This window comes from Anser cygnoides, chromosome 32, assembly GCF_040182565.1.
Source record: "Anser cygnoides isolate HZ-2024a breed goose chromosome 32, Taihu_goose_T2T_genome, whole genome shotgun sequence".
In the NCBI taxonomy this organism is placed as follows: domain Eukaryota; kingdom Metazoa; phylum Chordata; class Aves; order Anseriformes; family Anatidae; genus Anser; species Anser cygnoides.
In genome coordinates, this window is record NC_089904.1 from 2,262,125 (window position 1) to 2,280,117 (window position 17,993).

The following is a 17,993-nucleotide window of genomic DNA, read 5'->3' on the forward strand; positions in this document are numbered from 1 at the left end:
ACACAAGTACACACGTGCAAACACATGCACACACGTGCAAATACATACACAGCTGTATGTACATGTAAACATACTTGCATACAGGTACACACATGCAAACACATGCACACATGTGCAAACACACACATGCAAACATACGCACACATACAAGCAAATATGTGCAAATATGTACACAGGTATGTGTACATGAAAATGTGCACACCCATGCAAACACACACACGTGCAAACATCTGCACACATGCAAATACACGCGCATAAAAGCTTGCACGCACACGCAAACCCATGTGCACACACGTACACGTGTGCATGTGCATGCAAAACATTTGCACACACACACACGTGCATGCATTTGCACACGCATGCGCACACCCCTCCCCCACATGCACACGTGTGCACACGCATGCAAATATGTGCAAATACACACACACGCGTGCAAACACGCGTGCAAATGTGCACACCCCCCTGCGCGCCCCCTCCCCCCTGCACGCCCCCTCCCGGCGCGCTTCCTGCCCTTGGCCGCCAGGGGGCGCCAAGCACGCCCCGCCCCTCCCCTCTTGACCACGCCCCCGATTTGACCACACCCCCTTTTGGCCACGCCCCCCGCGCCCCCCGCTCAGCCGCCGCCTCCTCCCCGCCCGCAGGTGGCGCTGTGGCGCCGTGTCTGGAGGGGGGGGCGCTCTATGGCGCGGCACCGCCTCCCTCTCTATGGTACTTCCGGGCCGCGCTTCCGGCCGCGCCTGCGCAGTCGGCGCCCCCGCGACCTGCCCGCCGCCGGTGCGCCAGGTGAGGGGGCCTGGGGGGGCGGAACGGGGGGGGGGCACCGGGAGGGGGGGGGGCAGGGGGGGAGGGGCGGGGGAGGGCCCTCACGGGGCTGGGGGGGGCTCCCGGAGAGGTTTGGGGGGAGTTTGGGGGCGAACCCCTGCGGTTTGGGGGTCACCTCCCCCTCACAGCGCGTTTTGGGGTGAATCTCTGGGATTTGGGGTCACCTCCCCCTCCCGCTGGGTTTTGGGGTGAATCCCGGCAATTTAGGGTCACCTTCCCTTCGCACTGCGTTTTGGGGTGCCCCCCTGTCGTTATAGGGTGAGACCGGCCCCTCACACTGCATTTTGGGGTGAATCCCTGCATTTTAGGGTATTCTCCCACTCAAACTGCATTTTGAGGTGGCCCCCATTGTCACCGCATTTTAGGGTGACCCCCCCTTCGTTCTAGGGTGTCCTTCCCCTCACACTGCATTTTGGGGTGCCCACCCCCTTACTTTGCATTTTGGGGCAGCCTCAAACTGCATTTGGGGTTAGCCCCTGCGTTTTGGGGTGACCCCCCCCCCCATTCTCACTGCATTTAGGGTGCCCCCCCCCCACTGCATTTTGGGGTGACCCCCCCACTACATTTTGGGGTGGCCCCCCCCTCATGCTGCATTTTGGGGTGACCCCCCACACTACATTTTGGGGTGACCCCCCCCCTCATGTTGCATTTTGGGGTGACCCCCCCCCCTCGTGCTGCATTTTGGGGTGACCCCCCCCACTACCTTTTGGCGGTGACCCCCCCTTCACGCTGCACTTTGGGACCCCCCCTTGGGGTTTCACCCCCTCCTACCCCATGCTGCCCCCCCCCATGCCCCTTTCCAGGCCCAGGTCGTGGCCCCCCTGCCCCCTCGATCCCCCCCCACCCCCCTGTCCCCTCCTGTCCCCCCCGTCCCCTTCTGCCCCCCCCACTCCCCCTGACCCCTCCCCATCCCCCCTTGGCCCCCCGTGACCCCCCCCGGCCCTGCCCCCCGGGTGCCAGCCGCGTGTCCCAGCCCCCCTCTGTGTCCCACCTTGTCCCCCGCTGTCCCCCCCCCCCCCAGGACCCCCCCCCAGTGCTCTGGAGGCCACGGCCCCCCCCCCACGGCCCCCGCCATGTTCTGCGCCAAGGTGGTCGCCGCGCCCGCGCTGGTGAGTGGGGTCGGGGGGGGTTCTGGGGGGGTGGGGGGGGCTTTGGGGGGGTGGGGGGGGACTCTGGGGGGGTGGGGGGGCTCTGGGAGGGTGGGGGGGCTCTGGGGGGCTGGGGGGGCTCTGTGGGGGTGGGGGGAGGACATTTGGGGACGGCTTTTTGCCGTTTTAGGGCCACCCCGAAGGCGACGGGAGGTGGGGAGGGCGCAGCTGGAGGGGGCTGAATGGGTTTTTGGGGGGGGGGGGCACGGGGGGGCTGTCCCTGGGGGGGCTGCGTGTGTGTATGTGTCCCCCCCCTCCCCCAGAATGTGACGCTGGCCATGCCCCGCAGGTGAGGAGGGTCCCGCGGGTGCTGTGCCAGCCCCTCTCCGCCTCGCTGCTGAGCGCCCCCGAGGAGGTAACGGGGTGAGGGGGAGGGCGGGGGGGGGGCACCGGAATTGGGGGGGGGGGGGGGGGGGGCCACGCTGACCCCAAAAACGGGCACGTGGAAGGGGCTCAGCCCCATAAACCCCCCCGCAAGGCTGCGAGGAGCTTGGGGGGGGTGGAAACTGAGGCACGAGGGGGTGGGACGAGGCTGTGTCCCCCCCACCGTGTGTCCCTGTGCCCCCCCCCACCGTGTGTCCCTGTGTGTCCCCCCCCCCACTCCGTGCCGCCCCCCCCAGGCGCGGCCGAGCCCCTGTAGGGCCGTGGCCACGACCGCCGCCCGCCGCGACATCGACACCGCCGCCAAGTTCATCGGGGCCGGCGCCGCCACCGTGGGGGTGGCCGGCTCCGGGGCCGGCATCGGCACCGTCTTCGGCAGCCTCATCATCGGCTACGCCAGGTCAGGAAGGGGACAGCTTTTTTGGGGGGACTTTGGGGGATTTTGGGGGCCGGGGGGGGCGCTGAGCGTGGCCCCTGTCCCCCCCCCCCCCGCAGGAACCCATCCCTGAAGCAGCAGCTCTTCTCTTACGCCATCCTGGGCTTCGCCCTCTCCGAGGCCATGGGGCTCTTCTGCCTCATGGTGGCCTTCCTCATCCTCTTCGCCATGTGACGGGCGGCGGCGGCGACAGGGACGACGGCGGGGACGGTGGCAGCGCTGTCCCCAGCCGGGGATGGCCGCTGGGTGGGGGGGGGGCAGGGGGTGCCCCCTTTATACCCCGGGAATAAAGACGGTTGGATAACGGGGCCGGTGTCCGCGTGCCTCCTCGGCGGCCCCGCGCCTCGTGCACCCAGTACACCCAGCGTACGTGGCTGGGGGCTCTGTGGTGACGTCCCCCGCGTCGCGATATCCCCCGCATCGCAACGGTCTCCGTGTCGTGACGTCCTCCATGTCACGACGTCCCCCGTGTCGTGACAGCCTCCGTGTTGCGATGGCCTCTGTGGCACGTTGGCCTCTGTGGCGCGATGGCCTCTGTGGCACGATGGTCTCCCTGTCGTGACGTCCCTCGTGTCGTGATGTCCGCCATGTCGCGACAGCCTCTGTGCCATGATGGTCTCCATCTCTTGATGTCCCCTGTGTCACGATGTCCCCCGTGGTGCAATGGCCTCCGTGTCACGATGGCCCCCGTATCGCAACGGCCTCCATGTCACGACATCCCTCATGTCCCGACAGCCTCCAGATGGCTCCCGTGTCCCAACAGCCTCCGTGCCACGAGGGTCTCTGTGTTGCGATGTCCCCCATGTCGTGACAGCCTCCATGTCACGACAGCCTCCATGTCACAAGGGTCTCCACGTCGTGACAGCCTCCGTGTTGTGATGTCCCGTGTCGCGACAGCCCCCATGTCGCGACAGTCTGTTTCACAGCGGCCTCCGTATCGTGACATCCCCCATGTCACGTCGCTTTCCATGTCGCGACGGCCTCCGTGTCACGACACCCCCCTCCTGTCGCGACACCCCCGTTGCCGCCGTCCCCCCAGCGGGCGGGGCCCCTCTCCCGAGGAGAAAGGGGGCGTGGCCCGAAGCCCCGCCCACCTCCACAGGCTCCTCCCCCCTGTCGCCCCGCCCCCGCCGCCCCCTGATTGGCCCCCTCGGCGGCGGAGGCGCCTCGCGGCGGGATCTCGCGAGAGCTCGGGGAGGGGCGGGGGGGGAGGAGGAGGAGGAGGGAGGGGAGGGGGCGGAGGAGGGGAGGGGAGGGGCCGGGGGGGGCCCAGCGCGTCCGCAGCCAGCGCAAGGCCCCGGAGGCGGCGAGCGGCGGCGCGGCCCTCCCGGAGGTAACCGGCGGGGGTCCGGGCCCGGCGGGGGCGGCCCCGGGAGCGGACGGTAGCCGGCGGGAGGGGCGGGGGGGGGACCGGGAAGGGCGGGGGGGGGGGGGGCACTGCCCGCCGGCCCCTCCCCCCCCCCCCCCCCAACTCTCCCCGAGTTCTCCTCAGGCAGCCGCTCCCCCTCCCCCCCCCCCGTCGTCCTCCTTCCTCCCGCCTCTCCGCTGAGTGGCGGGGCCCGCCGGCCAATCGGCTCGCCGCTCGGCTCGGAGCGGCGGGCGGCGCGGCCAATGGCGGCGGGGAGAGGGCGGGGCGGGGAAGGGGTGGGTCCCGCCCCTTAGGGGCGGGGCTGAGGGGAGGGGCTGCGAGGGGCCCGGGCGGTGCCTGAAGGGGGGAGGCCCCGGGGGGGGGGGGGGGGGGGGGGATTTGGGGTACGGGGGGGATCTGGGGGGGGGGAGGGGGCCTTGGGGAGCGTCCTGGGAATTTGGGGGACGGGGGGGGGGCTGGGATGGGGGAAACTGAGAGGTAAAGGGGGGGGCTTGAGGGGTATGGGGGGGATTTAGGGGTACGGGGGGGCTGACTGGGGGGTGCGGGGGGGCTGTGGGGGTGCGGGGGGGCTGCCAGGAGGAGGCCCCGGGGGAGTCCCAAGAATTTAGGGGCTTGGGGGGGACCTGGGATGGGGAAACTAAGAGCTAAGGGGGGTATTTAGGGGGTTTGGGGGGTTATGGGGTACGGGGGGCTTTAGGGGGGGCTGCCAGGAGGAGAGGAGGCCCTGGGGGGCGTCCTGGGAAAATTTGGGGGACTGGGGGGGGCTTGGATGGGGAAAGTGAGAGCTAAAGGGGGGTGTCAGGGGGTTTGGGGAGGGGTTAGGGGTGCTGGGGGGCTTGGGGGTGGGGGAAAGGCCTTGTGGGGTGTCCTTGGAATAGGGAGGGGGCTCAGGGGTTGGGGGGAGGGGGCTCAGGGGTTGGGGGCGGGGGCCTCAGGGGTTGCTAAAGGTTGGGAGGTGAGGGGTTGGGGGTGTTCAGGAGGGGGGGGGGCTCTCTGTATGTGGATCTGGGGGTGCTTTGAGGGGAGGGCGTCTGGCGGTGCAGGTAGGGCCCCGCAGAGGTTTTGGGGAGTTTTAAGGGAATTCGGGTATAGGGGGGTTGGGGAGTTTGAGGGGGGGTCTTTGGGTGTGGGCACCCTCAGGCTCTGGGACGTGGGGACCCCCAAAGGTCAGTGGAGTCAAGGGAGGGGTCCTGTGGGCCCCCCCCCCCCAGGCGCTGGGGGACCCCTGCCCTGCGCCCCCATCCTTGGGGGTGAAGGCACCGAGCGGGGAGGCCTGGGCTCGATTTGGGGCTCCCTGGGGGCCGCTGGGCTGGGTCTGGGGGTGTCCGAAGGCCGTGGGCGCTGCTGGGTGGGGGTGACCTGAGGAGCGGGGTGTAGGGGTACGGCTGCGGGGTGCTGGGGGCCCTCGGCCCACCCCAAACCCTCCGGGGGGGCTCGGGGAGCCCCAGGGCACAGAGGAAGATGTGCGAGCAGCAGAAATGAGAAAGGCCAGGCCTGGCCCGGCGCTGGGCTCTCCCTGGGGGGGTTTCTTGGGGAGCTCGAAGTTTTCGGAGGGTGTGGAAGGGGCGAGCCTTCGCTCACCGGGTCCCTCTTGGCTTTGCGAGCACGGCTCCGAGCTGGTTCCCGATCCCAAAATCGGTGGTGCGGGTTCCCCCCGCTTTAACGGGGCGGGGGGGGGAAAAAAAGAAAGAGCTCGGCTCGTTCAGGTGCGGGGTGAAACGTTTTGGGGCACCGAAACCTCCTCGCCCTGCACAGCTCCTCCCGCGCCGCCTGGTCCCCGCCGTTATCTTTCCTGGGGAACTTATCGCTCCTTTCCCTGCTCAGGCCCCTTCGAGGGACGTCTCCAGCGCGCGGAGCACAGCAGAAAAAAGTGTTCCGAGCGGTTCGGCGGCGCCCGGTTTATTTTGGCCCCCCCCCCTCCAACCCCGCTACGGTAGGGACGTTCTTCGGCCAGCGGCGTCGAGGCGCTGAGGGGATCGCCTGGTTCTTTGCGATCTGCTTCAAAAATAGTTGTCGGTGGGACGTGGGCGTTCCTGGAGGGGAATCCGGCGATCCGGCGGCAGCTCCGAAGCACGGGCTTTGCCGAAGGGTTGTGGGTTTTTTTTTGTTTTTTTTTTTTTTTAGGTTGGGTTTTTCTCGGGGGAGGCTGAGAATAACTCCGCTCGTTACGCGTGGAGGAGAAGTTTGTGGGAGGTGGATTCAGCAGGCGGGTTCTGGGAGGCGAGGAGGGTTAAAACAGCCCCGCTCCTCGCTTCGTTAAGGTGTTCGCCTTCTGTGACGCGAGCGGGGCAATTAGCGGTGCCAAGCCTAATGGCTTTGCGGGCTGGAGTGCTCGTTTGCCTTCGGTGCCGCAAACAAACGAACCAAAAAGCGGTGGAGGCGCGAGGTTGGTGCCGATTACCCGCGGCCGCGCGCTCTTTGTCCGAGCGGAGCCTTCTTACCCCTGCTCCTGGCCCTGGGCTGGAAATTGGGACAGGGGAGGCTGTTTTGGGACCCGACGGATCTCACCGCTTTGAGAACTTTTATAACGCAGCCGTGAATTTCCTTAATTGTGTGCCAGTCCTCGGGGTATGCCTAATTGCGGCACGCTGAGCGCTTCCTCTGCCTCTTGGCACTTGCCTGTCAGCTAACCATAAAAAATGATCCCGTCCACCTTACTTACCACTCAGCCCGACTCCACGCCCAGTTATTTTAATCTTTCTGCGTAAATCAATCCCTCCAGCTGCTGAACTCTGTTTTCCTGAATGCCTTCCAGTTTGCCAATGTCCTGCTACTGAAGAGCTCGGCGGTTTGTACCAGGGGCTCGGGGCGCTGCCTCCACACGCTCCCTCTCCTCGGAGGATGAAGGAGGAGAAGCTTTCCGCCGACTTTGGGAACAAGTTAAACCTTCCGCTTGCTTTTTGGCTTTTATTCTAACCTAACTTTCCCTTGCTGAAGGGTATTTCTGACATCTACGCTGCATCTTGCTCGCGTTTCTACTTCCTCAAGGTCCCTAACCTTCCAGTCTTCCCCGGCGTTTCCCACCGTACGCGTGCAGTGCTCTGAATTTTTTATTTTTTTCTCCCCCCTGCGTGATTTATGGAGCTGTCAGGTGAAAGCAAACTTCCCGCTGGGTCCCGCTGTTGGTCGCTCAGCCCGTCCTGGTGCGTTGCAGGCGCTGTTGCTGTCCTTAAGCAGGGGCAGTTTGCGGTCCAGGTGAGCTCAGAAGCGCGTGGCACGGCTCCTGCAGCGGTGGTGATGGCGTAGACGTGCAGTGTAGGAGCTGGCAGAAATAAAAGGGCTCCAGGAACCTCAACTTCTCGTTAACGTCTTCGCTCGCGCCTCTTCCGAAACCCCTGGGACGCCGGCTGGCAGAGGAGAACGATCTCAGGACGGCTGGAAGAGGGCTTGTGGCTGTGGCGTGGGGCGGGCAGGAGGTTTCCTTGGCCTGTTTTTTAAAAGATGGGTAGCTCTGAGAGCAGCTGGACGTTGTGGGGGTGGAAGCGAGTCCCTCTTCCAGCCTCCTTGAGCCGGTGAGGTCCCCCAGCGCCACGCGACGAGGTGGCCGGGAGCAGCTGGAGCTCTTCCAGGGCGTGCAGCAGCAGGCGGGCCAACTGGGACCATCCCAGCCCAGCGCCTGTTGCTGCCTCTTCGTGGTGAAAACGCTTTTGAAACGGCTGAAGTGAAACGTGCTGGGCTCCTGGCAGGCCTCGCCGTGCGCGGTGGTTTCTGCAGCGTGCGTTAGCGGAGGATCTCTGGGTTGGATTTTGGCTTGGATTCGTTTGCTGCTGCATCACATGTGATGCTTTATTGCATTCCGGTTGGTTTTATTTATCCTTCTGACTTTCTTGGGCCTCTTCTCGTTTATTTATTTTTTTTTTTGACGTTCTCACACCTAGAAACGAGGCCAGATTTTCCAAGCTGCTCCTCCTCCAAGTGTTCAGCACCCGAACACAACGCTCGCGCTTCGCGAGGGCTTTCCAGCGCTGGTAGAAAATGCTCTTTTTGTAACAAACCTGCAGGATCAGGGACCTGTTGCTTCCTGTAACTTCTTTCTTTTTCTTTTTTTTTTTTTCCCCTCCCTGTGTTAAAATAATCCCGTTTCTTGTTTTTGGCTTCAAGGAACTCGTAACACAATGGGCGAAAGCTGAGGAGCGGAGGCTGAGCAGAGATGTGAACGGGGACTGGGTTCCCCTAGGGAGCCAGCAAGCGGCAGCTCTGTGGCGAGGAGGTGTGTAGGAAGCTGCACGTAGGGAAGGAAACAAAAGCACGTTTGTAGCCTCTCTTCCTTTCGAGTACAGCGCTCATCACGACGCTCACGCCTCGCACCGGGAGATTTCTCACGTCTCTTTGTCCGCCCGACAAATCCCCCCCCCGTCGTGTCCCGTTGGAAGCCTGCAGCGAGTCGCCGTCTCTTCGTCCCTCTCCTCCGCTTCTCTTCGTGGCTTTGCCCAGCCCTAAGAGGCTCGGGTTTACTTTCACAGCCCCGGGAGCCGCTGGGGCTGGAGGAGATGGTGCTGCGTGGGTCTGAGCGAGCTGCGGGACGGGGCTGTGGTGTCCTGGCTGCGTCTCCAGGTGCCGGTGTCCCCACGGGGCGGTGTCCCCGAGCTCTGACGTTCCTCTGGTCCCCGTTCTCCCTCTTCGGGGCTGATACTTGCCGCGCGTTTTGCTTCAGGTGGTTTAGGACTCAGGTGTTACTGGGTCTCTGAAGTTCAGCCTCATCCTCCGAAGAGGTTCCTTGCTCGCTTTGCGCCTCCTCGGCACAAAAGGAACCCCGGCGGGTTTCTTCTAACACAAAAACCCACCGGGCCGCGGCCTTTTCGTAGCACGTGCTGCTTTTTAAGGCACGCCAACGTTCGACGTTTGTTTTCGAAACGTGATGAATTCGGTGCCTCGAACAGCTCCGAGGCGGTGTGGTTTCCCCAGGGCCGCGCCGGGTTTCAACGCGGGCTGATGGCGTGGTGGGACGAGCTTTTGGGGTTGCTCCTCTTCCCTCTGAGCCCTCTGCACGCTTGGCCGGGGTGGTGGTGAGAGGCCGAGCCGGCCGGGGGGGGATTTTCCTGCCCCCTCTTTGCTCTTCTGAACCCAAACGCGAGCAGGGGACGAGCGCAGGGCTGAGCTCCAGGGCGCCAGCAGCCGCGTGTTGAACTTTTTTGCCACGGCGATCCAGCCTGCGGCCAGCCTGCCGCAGCCCGGATGCCGCGCAGCTTCCCGGCCTCGTGGGCCAGAAAAACTCAGCGGTGCTGGCCGTGGCGAGCTGGGTGGTGAGCAGACAAAGCCGAGCTGCCGCCTGCGGGCTGAGAAATCCCTCTGAACGCCCACCGCAGGGATTTCTCTGTGCACGCTCCGCGGGGCTGGCGTCTGAGCTCTCTTTGTGATGCGACCGAGCAAACCCTAAAGGAGAAGCTGTCCGAAGGCGTTTTTCCCCCTTTCTCCCGAAAAAGGGACGCTCCAGCTCCTTTGGTATGAAATGCTCATGTTTTTGTTCAGGCGAAGCTGCAGGGTTCACCGCTTCCCTGCCTTTTGGGGACGCGCGGCCACACTTGCAGTGCTGCTGCCGGCAGAGCTCTTACGCAGCTCGCTTTTTATTTTTTTTCCTCCTTTTTTCTTTTGCTTCTTGGAGACCTTTTCAGCCCTGGCTGGCAGAGACCTTGCTCTGAATACCGTTGTTACTATTAAAAATAATATTTAAAAAAAAAAGAAATAGTCTTTCATAAACTTCAGTGCATTAAGGACTTGGCTGGAGGTGGACTTGGCAGTGCTAGGGAATAAGCAATACCCAGCGGAGTGTATTTATACCTGGGTAACCAGACTGGGCTCTCTTACACCCTTTAACCGTTTCCAGAGTGAGTAAACCTGACAGAGAGCAGAGCGTGGCTCTCGGTTTTTCTGCCAAATACTTCTGCTGGTGCTGAGTCTGCTGAAACGCGGGGAACAAACGCTCCGATCGCCGAGCAGATGATGCTTGCAATTATTTCAAATCGGCAGCTTTTAAAATAGACTAGTTTCCAGCGGTGCCACTGATCGTGGCCCCGGCCAAAGGTGTTGGAAATCCTTTACAAGCTTTGAAAGCGAGGTTGGGCTGCTGCTGAGTGGAAGGAGATTGCGGTCGCGTTGCCGATTAATCTGCTTGTTAACGACAGGTAAAGTTTTCCCGCACCTTACGCTGTTGTTGCAGTGGGATCTGCGGGTCGGCTCGGCCGTTCTTTCCCTGCTCCTTTGGGTTTTCAGCGGTGGTAAAACAGAAGCGGCCGGGGAGCAGAGGGGGACGAGACCCGAAGGTGACGGCAGCCGGGCGCCAGGTCTGCGGGATTCGGCCCGCGGGTCCCTAAAATGAGGAAGCAGGGGCTTGACTGAGCGTCCCGCGACACAGTGCGGATTTATTCTGTGAAAACGGGGCTGAGGAAGGCCCTGTGCACGCGGAGGGGGTTTGGGAGCCTGCGTATGGCAGGGTGCTCCCGTGCAGCGGGCCGGGGTTTGTAGGAGAGCGAGCGTGGCTCGTCCTCCAGGTCTCTGCTCCAACGGCGCCGTTGCACGGCCAGCGTGGTGCGGCGTGATTTTGGGTAATCCTGAGCGTGCTGGCAGCGTTTTCTGAGCGCGTGTGTCTGCTGGTGGAGGTGGGGGGAACCTTCACCGACGCCCGCTCTTCTTCACCTGGGTGTTTTGTCATCTTTTCACCCTCCGCTGCCTTCCCTCTGTCTTTGGGAAGCTCCCTGGGACGCACGGCGTGGCAGTTTGTACCATCAGCATTTAGGGCTCTGTATCCTTCATCCACGTGAGGTTTCGCCTCTCGAGTTCTGTAAACCCTGGATGGGAAATCACTGCTTTGTTCGCCACCAAAACGCCATCACTCCTCGGGCAGAATGCAGCTCCGGCTAAACAACTCACAGTAACGTACCAAGTTCCTAGACGTGGCTTACATTTGGAATATTTCTTGCTCCCCTCTGATTCTCGGGCTCACGTATCAAATAATGACGCCGTAAAACGTGTGTGCCTCTGAATGCTAAATAAATAAAAATGCCCGCGTGCGGTATAAATCATAACAGGTGGGACAAAATATTTTTACTTTATGACCCCGCACGCACGTAAGTGCTTCGTGCCTTTCTCTCCCCTATCCCTCGGATGCTATTCCGGTTATTTTAATTCATGGGCAAGCGTTTTATCCATAGGTAGTCGCTTACATAAGAGGCTCTCCTGTTCTCAGCTCTGCGCAGCCTTGACTTCGATCTCTTTAAAACCATTCGCACACAGTCGCAGGGAGAATTTGTTCAAGTTTGACTCGGGCTCTCAAGTCCCATTTTCGACAGCTTTTTTTTCTCACTTTCGTTGAAACGCGGGCTCTTAAGCGGATAAATAATTTCAGGAAATGGGACTTCAGTTTCTAGGTCACTTAGGCATTTCCTCGATAAAACAACGTGCTCTCCAAGGCTTGTCATGGCTTTCTTGTAATTATCCCCGCTCAGTAAGAAACAGTGGCTCTCTGAGGTTTTCCTCCCGTTCTTAAACTTGAATTATTTCTCTCTCCTGCAGTAGATCTCTTGCAATATGTTGTCCCTGCTGTGAAGACGTGTGCAGCTGGAGATGTATCGCCGCTAATGAAGGAGCACGAGGCGACCCGAGATCCCGAGGCTGCCCGTGCGCTTTTTAGAGCTCCTGCTTCCCCTGTGTGATGGTGCCACGAACCTGAGCCTGCTGGAGGCGATGCCAAAACCCTTCCCTGCCTGGTGGTCAGTTCAGAGCATCTCTCTGCAGGCCGCGAGGGTTCCCTTGGTTGTGTGAAGGGGGGGGGAAATTTTGGTTGCTGGAGGTTGTGGGGAGGGTTTGCGCCGTGTCACGTTGGCTTAGCTGCGGATACGAGCGTGCCCTCGCCTGTCATCGCTCTGGGTTCACGCTCAGGTGGTTGTCACCTTGCTCCCTGGGACACACGTACCTCTGGTAGGGACTTGGAGGAGCTCCTCCTGTGCTGGAGGAGGTCCCGGAGCAACCAGGGGATGAGGAACTCGCGCCTCGATGCTTCTCAGTGGCGAGGCTGCCCGATGAGCTGGCTAGATGCTGAGCAAATGCAGTGCCTGGGTGCTGCCAGACAGTCCTGCTGTGCTTGCTGCTGGGCTCTTGCAGCTTGGTCTCCCTCTTGTCTTAGCGTAAGAACCTGAGGGATGTTCTGCAGAGTCCTCCTTTTCTCCAGAAACTGGAAGGGGAAGCGCAATTCTGGCGGATGAGTAATTGGGTTGTGAGGTAGAGATGGTCTTTCTCCATCGTCTTGCCTGGGGAAGTTGCTGACTTGCTGCTTTACGTTGGGTTTTGTCTTGTGTTCATCAAAGGCTTCTAGACCCTTTGGCCAGGTGCCTTTTCGTGTTGGAAATCTTGTTGCTTGGCACCTAACTAGAGAAACCTTGCTGCTGGTAAAGCAAGTTGTGCCAAGCTGCGGCTGCTTTGGCAGCGCCTGGCCAGGGTGAGCTACGGTGCGTGTCTGAGGAGGAGCAGCTGCTTATCCCGCAGGAATCTTCCCGCGAAAGGAGGAGCAGGAGGGTGCGAGCTGGCCGCCAGGTGAAGCCACATCTCAAAAAAACCCACGCCGAGGAGCGCTCGGGAGCTCTCTGCACCCCAGGGTGCCCCAGCCTGGCGTTACCAGGAGGTCCTCCCGGAGGGGATTCGAGCTTCTGGTTCTTGGTCGTGCCTTTCAGCAGCTCAGGGCCGCTCTAGAAAAAAACCCTGTGGTCCTTCCCCGAGTGCTGCTGGGGATGTGCAGGCTTCTCCGACACCTCGTGCCCAAGGCAGAGGCCGGGCCAGATCTGATCTGGAGGCCGGCCAGCGCCAGGAGGCTCTTGGACATCGAGGCTCCTTTTATTTTATCCTGCCAGACCCCAACGTGGAGGCAACGTTACCGAAGGAGGCTTCTTGTTATGGTAACTGGGAACTCGTTGCTGTTTATAAGGGTTTTAAACAGCACAAGTTGGGAGGACTGGTGGAAGCTGGGCTGGGAAAAAAAGGCGTTGTGGCCGGCTGGAGCTCCCAGCGAGGGGGTTTGTTGATCTAACCGCGGGGAAAAGCTTTTCTAGTCTCAGCTAGGTCGCCTGTGGCTGATGCGCTGGGTTGGGGCCCGCGTTAATCCTTTTGCTGGAGTTTGTTTTGGGTCTGACAGGACGCTGCCAGTGCCTCCCTGTCCCATCGCCTGCGTGTCAGGAGGAGGACGCCTCTGGTTCGTGGCTCTTGCTTCATGTGAGGTTTGACCCCTTCCCAAAAGCACGTGGAAATACCCTTGTTTGCAGCCGGGCTGTTAATTCATTCCTCCTTGTGCTGATAGCTGCTCTTTAAGTGGTTTGGGGCCAAACTTCACGGCTGGTAGGAAAGGTCGTGCTTCTGATAACGATGCTTGCAGGAGCGGTGTGGCTCCAGGGCTGTTGCAAGGCTCCTGCAGGCAAGAACCGAGGATGTAGGCAGCGCGTCTTGGATCTTACCACCTCGACAGCCTCCCTGTTATTGGGAGATACTCTCGTGGGCAGGGGATCCTCTGCAAGCGCTGCTGAGCGCCCAGAAAGGCACGGTCAGAAGGGCCGTGGTTGGACTTCGCTTTCACCCTGCGTGTAGCTTAACTCCTAATGACTTGTTAAATACCGCGTGTCTGCTGGAGATTTACCTCCTGCGAGTTCCTTGCCAGCGTTCCAGTTTATACAGTTGGGTTTGCTTTATCAGGCTTAGGAAGTATCAGGGTGTTATGCCTCCGAAGCAGATCTTACGGCATCGGCTCTTGGCGTTCTTTCCCAGATGACAGTTTTGAGCTTGCTCGTAGCTGCTTGGTTACAAAGCAGACGTTCTCACTCCTTCCCTCGCACCCCAGAATAACTCTGAAGTCAAAGCCGAGGGCTCGCAGCAGCCTGCAAGCTCGCACTCAGCTTGCCGGGGGCCTCCTCCCTGCGAAACCGAAAAGCTCTCGGAACGTCTCTGGGTGTAGAGCAGGAGGTGACAGAGAGACAAACGGAGATCTGGGCTCCCAAGGGTGTGGAACGAGCTGGTTTTCTAAAATCCCTGCAGGCGCCTAATTTAGTTGGAGAGTCAGCAGCCGCTCCCCAGTAGAGATTAGGGGCCAAGCTGACTTTGGAAAGGACCTGAAGGCAGGTTGGGCACCTAACCCGCCTCCCTCGTAGGGCTGGCACCGCAGCGTGGAAATCTAAGAGTGAAATGCTGCTTTTTTTTTCCCCCTTTTTTAAAGGAAGAGCTTGACCTCTTCACCTCATTGCACCTTATGGTGGACTGTGGTGCTGTGCATCATCCCAGCGGTGTCGGGCGTTCATCCAGGGTCGCGTGGGGAATGCCAACGCCGAACCCCAGCCGAGTGCAGTGGGAAGGATCGGACCCGCTCCGTGTGTTTTCTGGGTGCTGCTGCCTCTGTGACCCTGCTGATCCCAACCTAGCCCAGCGTCCCGAATACTCATTCTGATGGTCAGGAAACTCGAGGCAGAGAGCTGTTAATGACTGCACTTAGACAAATAATAAAGAGCCTTTCCTGGAACAGTCTCAAAGCAACATGTTTCCTTCCTTGCATTTTAGTGGGAAATCTCTTACTATTTTTGAAAGCTTGGGGCAGTGCCTTGCACTTCCTTCTCTTTTGGATAGCGGAGCAGAAATGGCCGTCTTGCTCCGACTTTCTTTCCCTCGTACTTATCCAAAAGCAGTTTGGTTTTTGATTGCCGTGAACCTTCCCCCTTCCAGTTCCAGCTCCCAGCGGCAATTACGGATTCTGCGCTGAGCCCGCCTGCGATCTCGTGTATTCCTCTGTAGGAAGATGTATGCTGCAGCACAGATTCTGTGCAGCCATCTATAATAATCTAGTTTATTGTGGTTTTATCTCTTCTTCCCAGTAGCAGTGTACTGCCTGTCCTTGGGGCTTGGGCTAGTGTCTTGAGCCCCATTTGTGTTTGAATAGGCTTGTTTGTATCGTGGCTCTGGTTGTTAATGCTCTTGGCGTAGCTCCCAGGTCTCAGCAAAGTTACCCAAATTGATCTGGGATGGCCTTGTGACTCATTAGTCTGTGAGAATTAATCCCATGTAGCTCAGTCTCGTAAAAAAAAGTTAACTCCTAGCTCTGTTTTACCTCTCACGTTAAGCTGGCGTGCCAGAAGCAGGACGGCGAGGAGCACGGTGACGTGATGGAGGAGAAGGCAGAAGGCAGGCTTTGCTGGCCCTCCGAGCACTGGTACCCGGGTCGTGCCTCGTGGTGATCCCAGCTGACAAAGGCTTCTGTGAGAAGCCTTTCCTCTTTTTTTTGGTAAATGTAGGGATTACTGTAAGAGCACTGTTTCAGATTCAGCACTGCTGTTGCTTCTGCTGTGGGCTAAGCGCTGTTACTTACAAAAGCTGCAGCCTGCTCCGGGTCCTCCACCCTTCTTGAAAACTCTTTGCCCTATTTAACAGCCTGGGACGATAGCAAACAGGTTTTCTGTGCTGCCTGTCGGTGGAAAGACACCTTACCTTTAGCTGCACCTCTGCTCAGGCTTGTTCCTGCACGTCCGTGATGAGTTTTAGGTCTGACTGCGAAGGGTGCTTTTTGATTTGGGAGAGCCAAACAGTTAAAACCTGTGCCAGGCTGCACTGCACTGTTTGGGCACCCTCTTTTTGCTTGCAAACAGACAGATTCCCGAGCCCTGGCGTCCTGGTGAGAGCCTTCCTGGGGTGCCGAGTGCCACCGTGGTGCCAGCAGCGCTCCCAACGCCGAGGCACCGGCACAGTTCCCCCGCCTGGTTTGTCTGATTTTTTTCCTCGTCCCCCCTCCCACCGTATCTGTAGCTCTTGGCAGGCTTTTAAAACTGAGGCCGAAATGCCCTAAACTGTGCTGAAATTCCCTAAACTGCCCCTTCTCTCAGCGCAGCACTCGAGCAACCGTTCGTTCTTTCGGAGGCTGCGAGTCTGAGGGATACGAGAGCGCAGCGGGGGACCGAAGACTTTTACTGGAGGCTGAAAAATAAGTGTGGGTAAACTCCTGCACGGCTGGAACGTGGAGCGAGGGATGCTCCACGGTACCTGGGCGCGCGTTCATCTGCTGGAAGCTAAGAGCCCTTTTGTTTCTGCACTGCACCTTTCCCTGACAGTCTTCTCGTGACTTACGAGCAGTTCTCTAGGTGCCTCTTGATGTCCCTGTCTGCAGCAGTTTTCCTTCCAACGCATTTTGCTGCTCGTTCTTCACTTCCTAGGCAAGTAAGTGGTAGCAGAGGGAGGCTTGTGGCAGCAGAGCACGCCGTTTGCTTTTGTTTTCTGTTCCACTTTCAGCCTATTTTTAGGAGGTAGCTCTGCAGCTCTTCTGGTTTTGTTTCATAGCTGGTGCAACCTCTAGCTTTAATTTTGTGGTCACATTAATGTAAAGTTTATCCTTATGATTTATGGGAATAAACCATAAATGTGCTTGTGCTGGTGTACGAGGAAGCGCGTTCCTGCTGGAGCAGGGAGCTGTGCTGCGGGGCTGTGTTGGCAAATCCAAAGCAGAGCAATTTTTGCAGACACCCGAGCATTCTCTGGGATTTGAAGTATTTCAGCTTGTCTTGCAAGACACAGATGTAAAAGAGTGTTGGGCACAAGCATTCCTGCAATAACAATAGTCACATGCAAGTACAACAATAGGGCCTTATTTTTAGAGCATTTTTCATTCTATCTCTATCCCCCAACATTCAGCAGTAAGTGGCCGGGGAGTTTCTTCCATCTTCAGATTTAAGGACGAGTTTTGTGGGTTTTTTTTCATGGGGGGGGTTGAGGTGATCCAGAAAAAATGTTTTCTGGGTGGTGGGAGCTGGGGGGTGCCAGTGTTGGGTGCAGGAGGTGCTGTCTGTAGGGGAAGCTGGACGTGGGAGGGGAGATGGGACCAGCAGCATTTTGGGGGGCCGTCATCTCTCTTTGCGGTTGAGGTTGCTCGTGACTGTTGCAGACCAGAGGAGGCATGACTCAGAGCTCCAGATCTTGGCTCGAGGCTGCTTTCAGACCTCAAGTACTTGTCGGTGATTCAGCTGGAACAGGTCCGTGGAAGCTTTACGAACAAGAAACCGCGCCGCTCCTACCTGCGCCCTGACACGGGTTAGGGCCCCGAGGAACGCGGGATGTTTGTAGGGACGTGAGCTTGTGAAAGCCTGGCTGCAGGAAGCATCACAGGAGGCGAAGAGCCCGACTCGAGCCATTTCTGTGGCATCAGGCTTGTGCTGCCGACCAAAACCAGGACTTGTCCCGTGGCTACAGGCACAGCTCAGAAACCCTGATCCTCTCTGGAGCTAGGTTAGGGCATGTGGCAGGATGCAGAGCATGGATGAAGGGCCACACGAATGCCCAACGTGAGCTTGAAAACCTGCATCCTGCTTTTTGCCTCTTTCCCTAAACTGCTTCCAAATGGAAGTTCTTTAAAATGGCTTCCACGAGGTGCCAACACGCATCCTGGGGGAAATCCTTTTCAGGAAGGCTGGTCTTTCATTGCTGTTGTTGATGCATGTAGTACATCTAATTCCTTTTAAGGGACTTAAAATATTACCCCTAGGTGTCTGTCTAGACTAGGATAACGGGCTTAGTTTTTTTCTTAATGGGCTAGTTAACGTGCTTTGGGACTACTTGGGTTTATGGACTGATATACCAGGGGGAAAGCAGCATATGGGCTGACTTTAATATCTGTAGGAAGAATTAAACTTTAAAAAAAAAGTGGAAATTTTCATTACTGAGGTAAGCAAAACTAGCTTCTCCCCAGACCAGCGTCCCAGTCAAGTTCCTCGTGAACAGGGGACCCGGTGGGCAGTTCAGGCGTTGAGATGGGCAGGAAGGAGAGGTTCCAGCAAGTACCAAGAGCCCATTTAGGTGTGTAAAATGTGTGTTTTAAAATACTCAGTGTCAT

General features: G+C 59.3%; 2 protein-coding genes across 8 annotated transcripts in view; both read left to right on the forward strand.

Moving 5' to 3' along the window:
* The first annotated feature begins 433 nt into the window (after window positions 1–433).
* On the forward strand, window positions 434–3,095 carry ATP5MC2 (ATP synthase membrane subunit c locus 2). The gene is made up of 5 exons (XM_066985386.1): window positions 434–783; window positions 1,844–1,931; window positions 2,260–2,325; window positions 2,591–2,751; window positions 2,847–3,095. Exons 1-5 carry the CDS (start codon window positions 449–451, stop codon window positions 2,959–2,961), a joined length of 765 nt encoding a protein of 254 aa, XP_066841487.1. The 5' UTR covers window positions 434–448; the 3' UTR covers window positions 2,962–3,095.
* An 884-nt stretch (window positions 3,096–3,979) lies between these two features.
* The window catches only part of LOC106048874 (cyclic AMP-dependent transcription factor ATF-7), a 65,380-nt gene continuing 51,366 nt past the window's right edge, over window positions 3,980–17,993 (forward strand). The window contains exons 1-2 of one of the 7 annotated variants that reach the window (XM_066985385.1): window positions 4,047–4,120; window positions 5,981–6,089. The gene's annotated coding sequence lies outside the window, so the exon portion shown is untranslated. Of the gene's footprint in view, window positions 4,121–5,877; window positions 6,090–6,269; window positions 7,352–8,257; window positions 8,367–11,665; window positions 11,863–17,993 lie in introns of those variants that run through there. The other 6 variants (XM_048054703.2, XM_066985383.1, XM_066985382.1 and 3 more) reach the window with 6 other exon arrangements.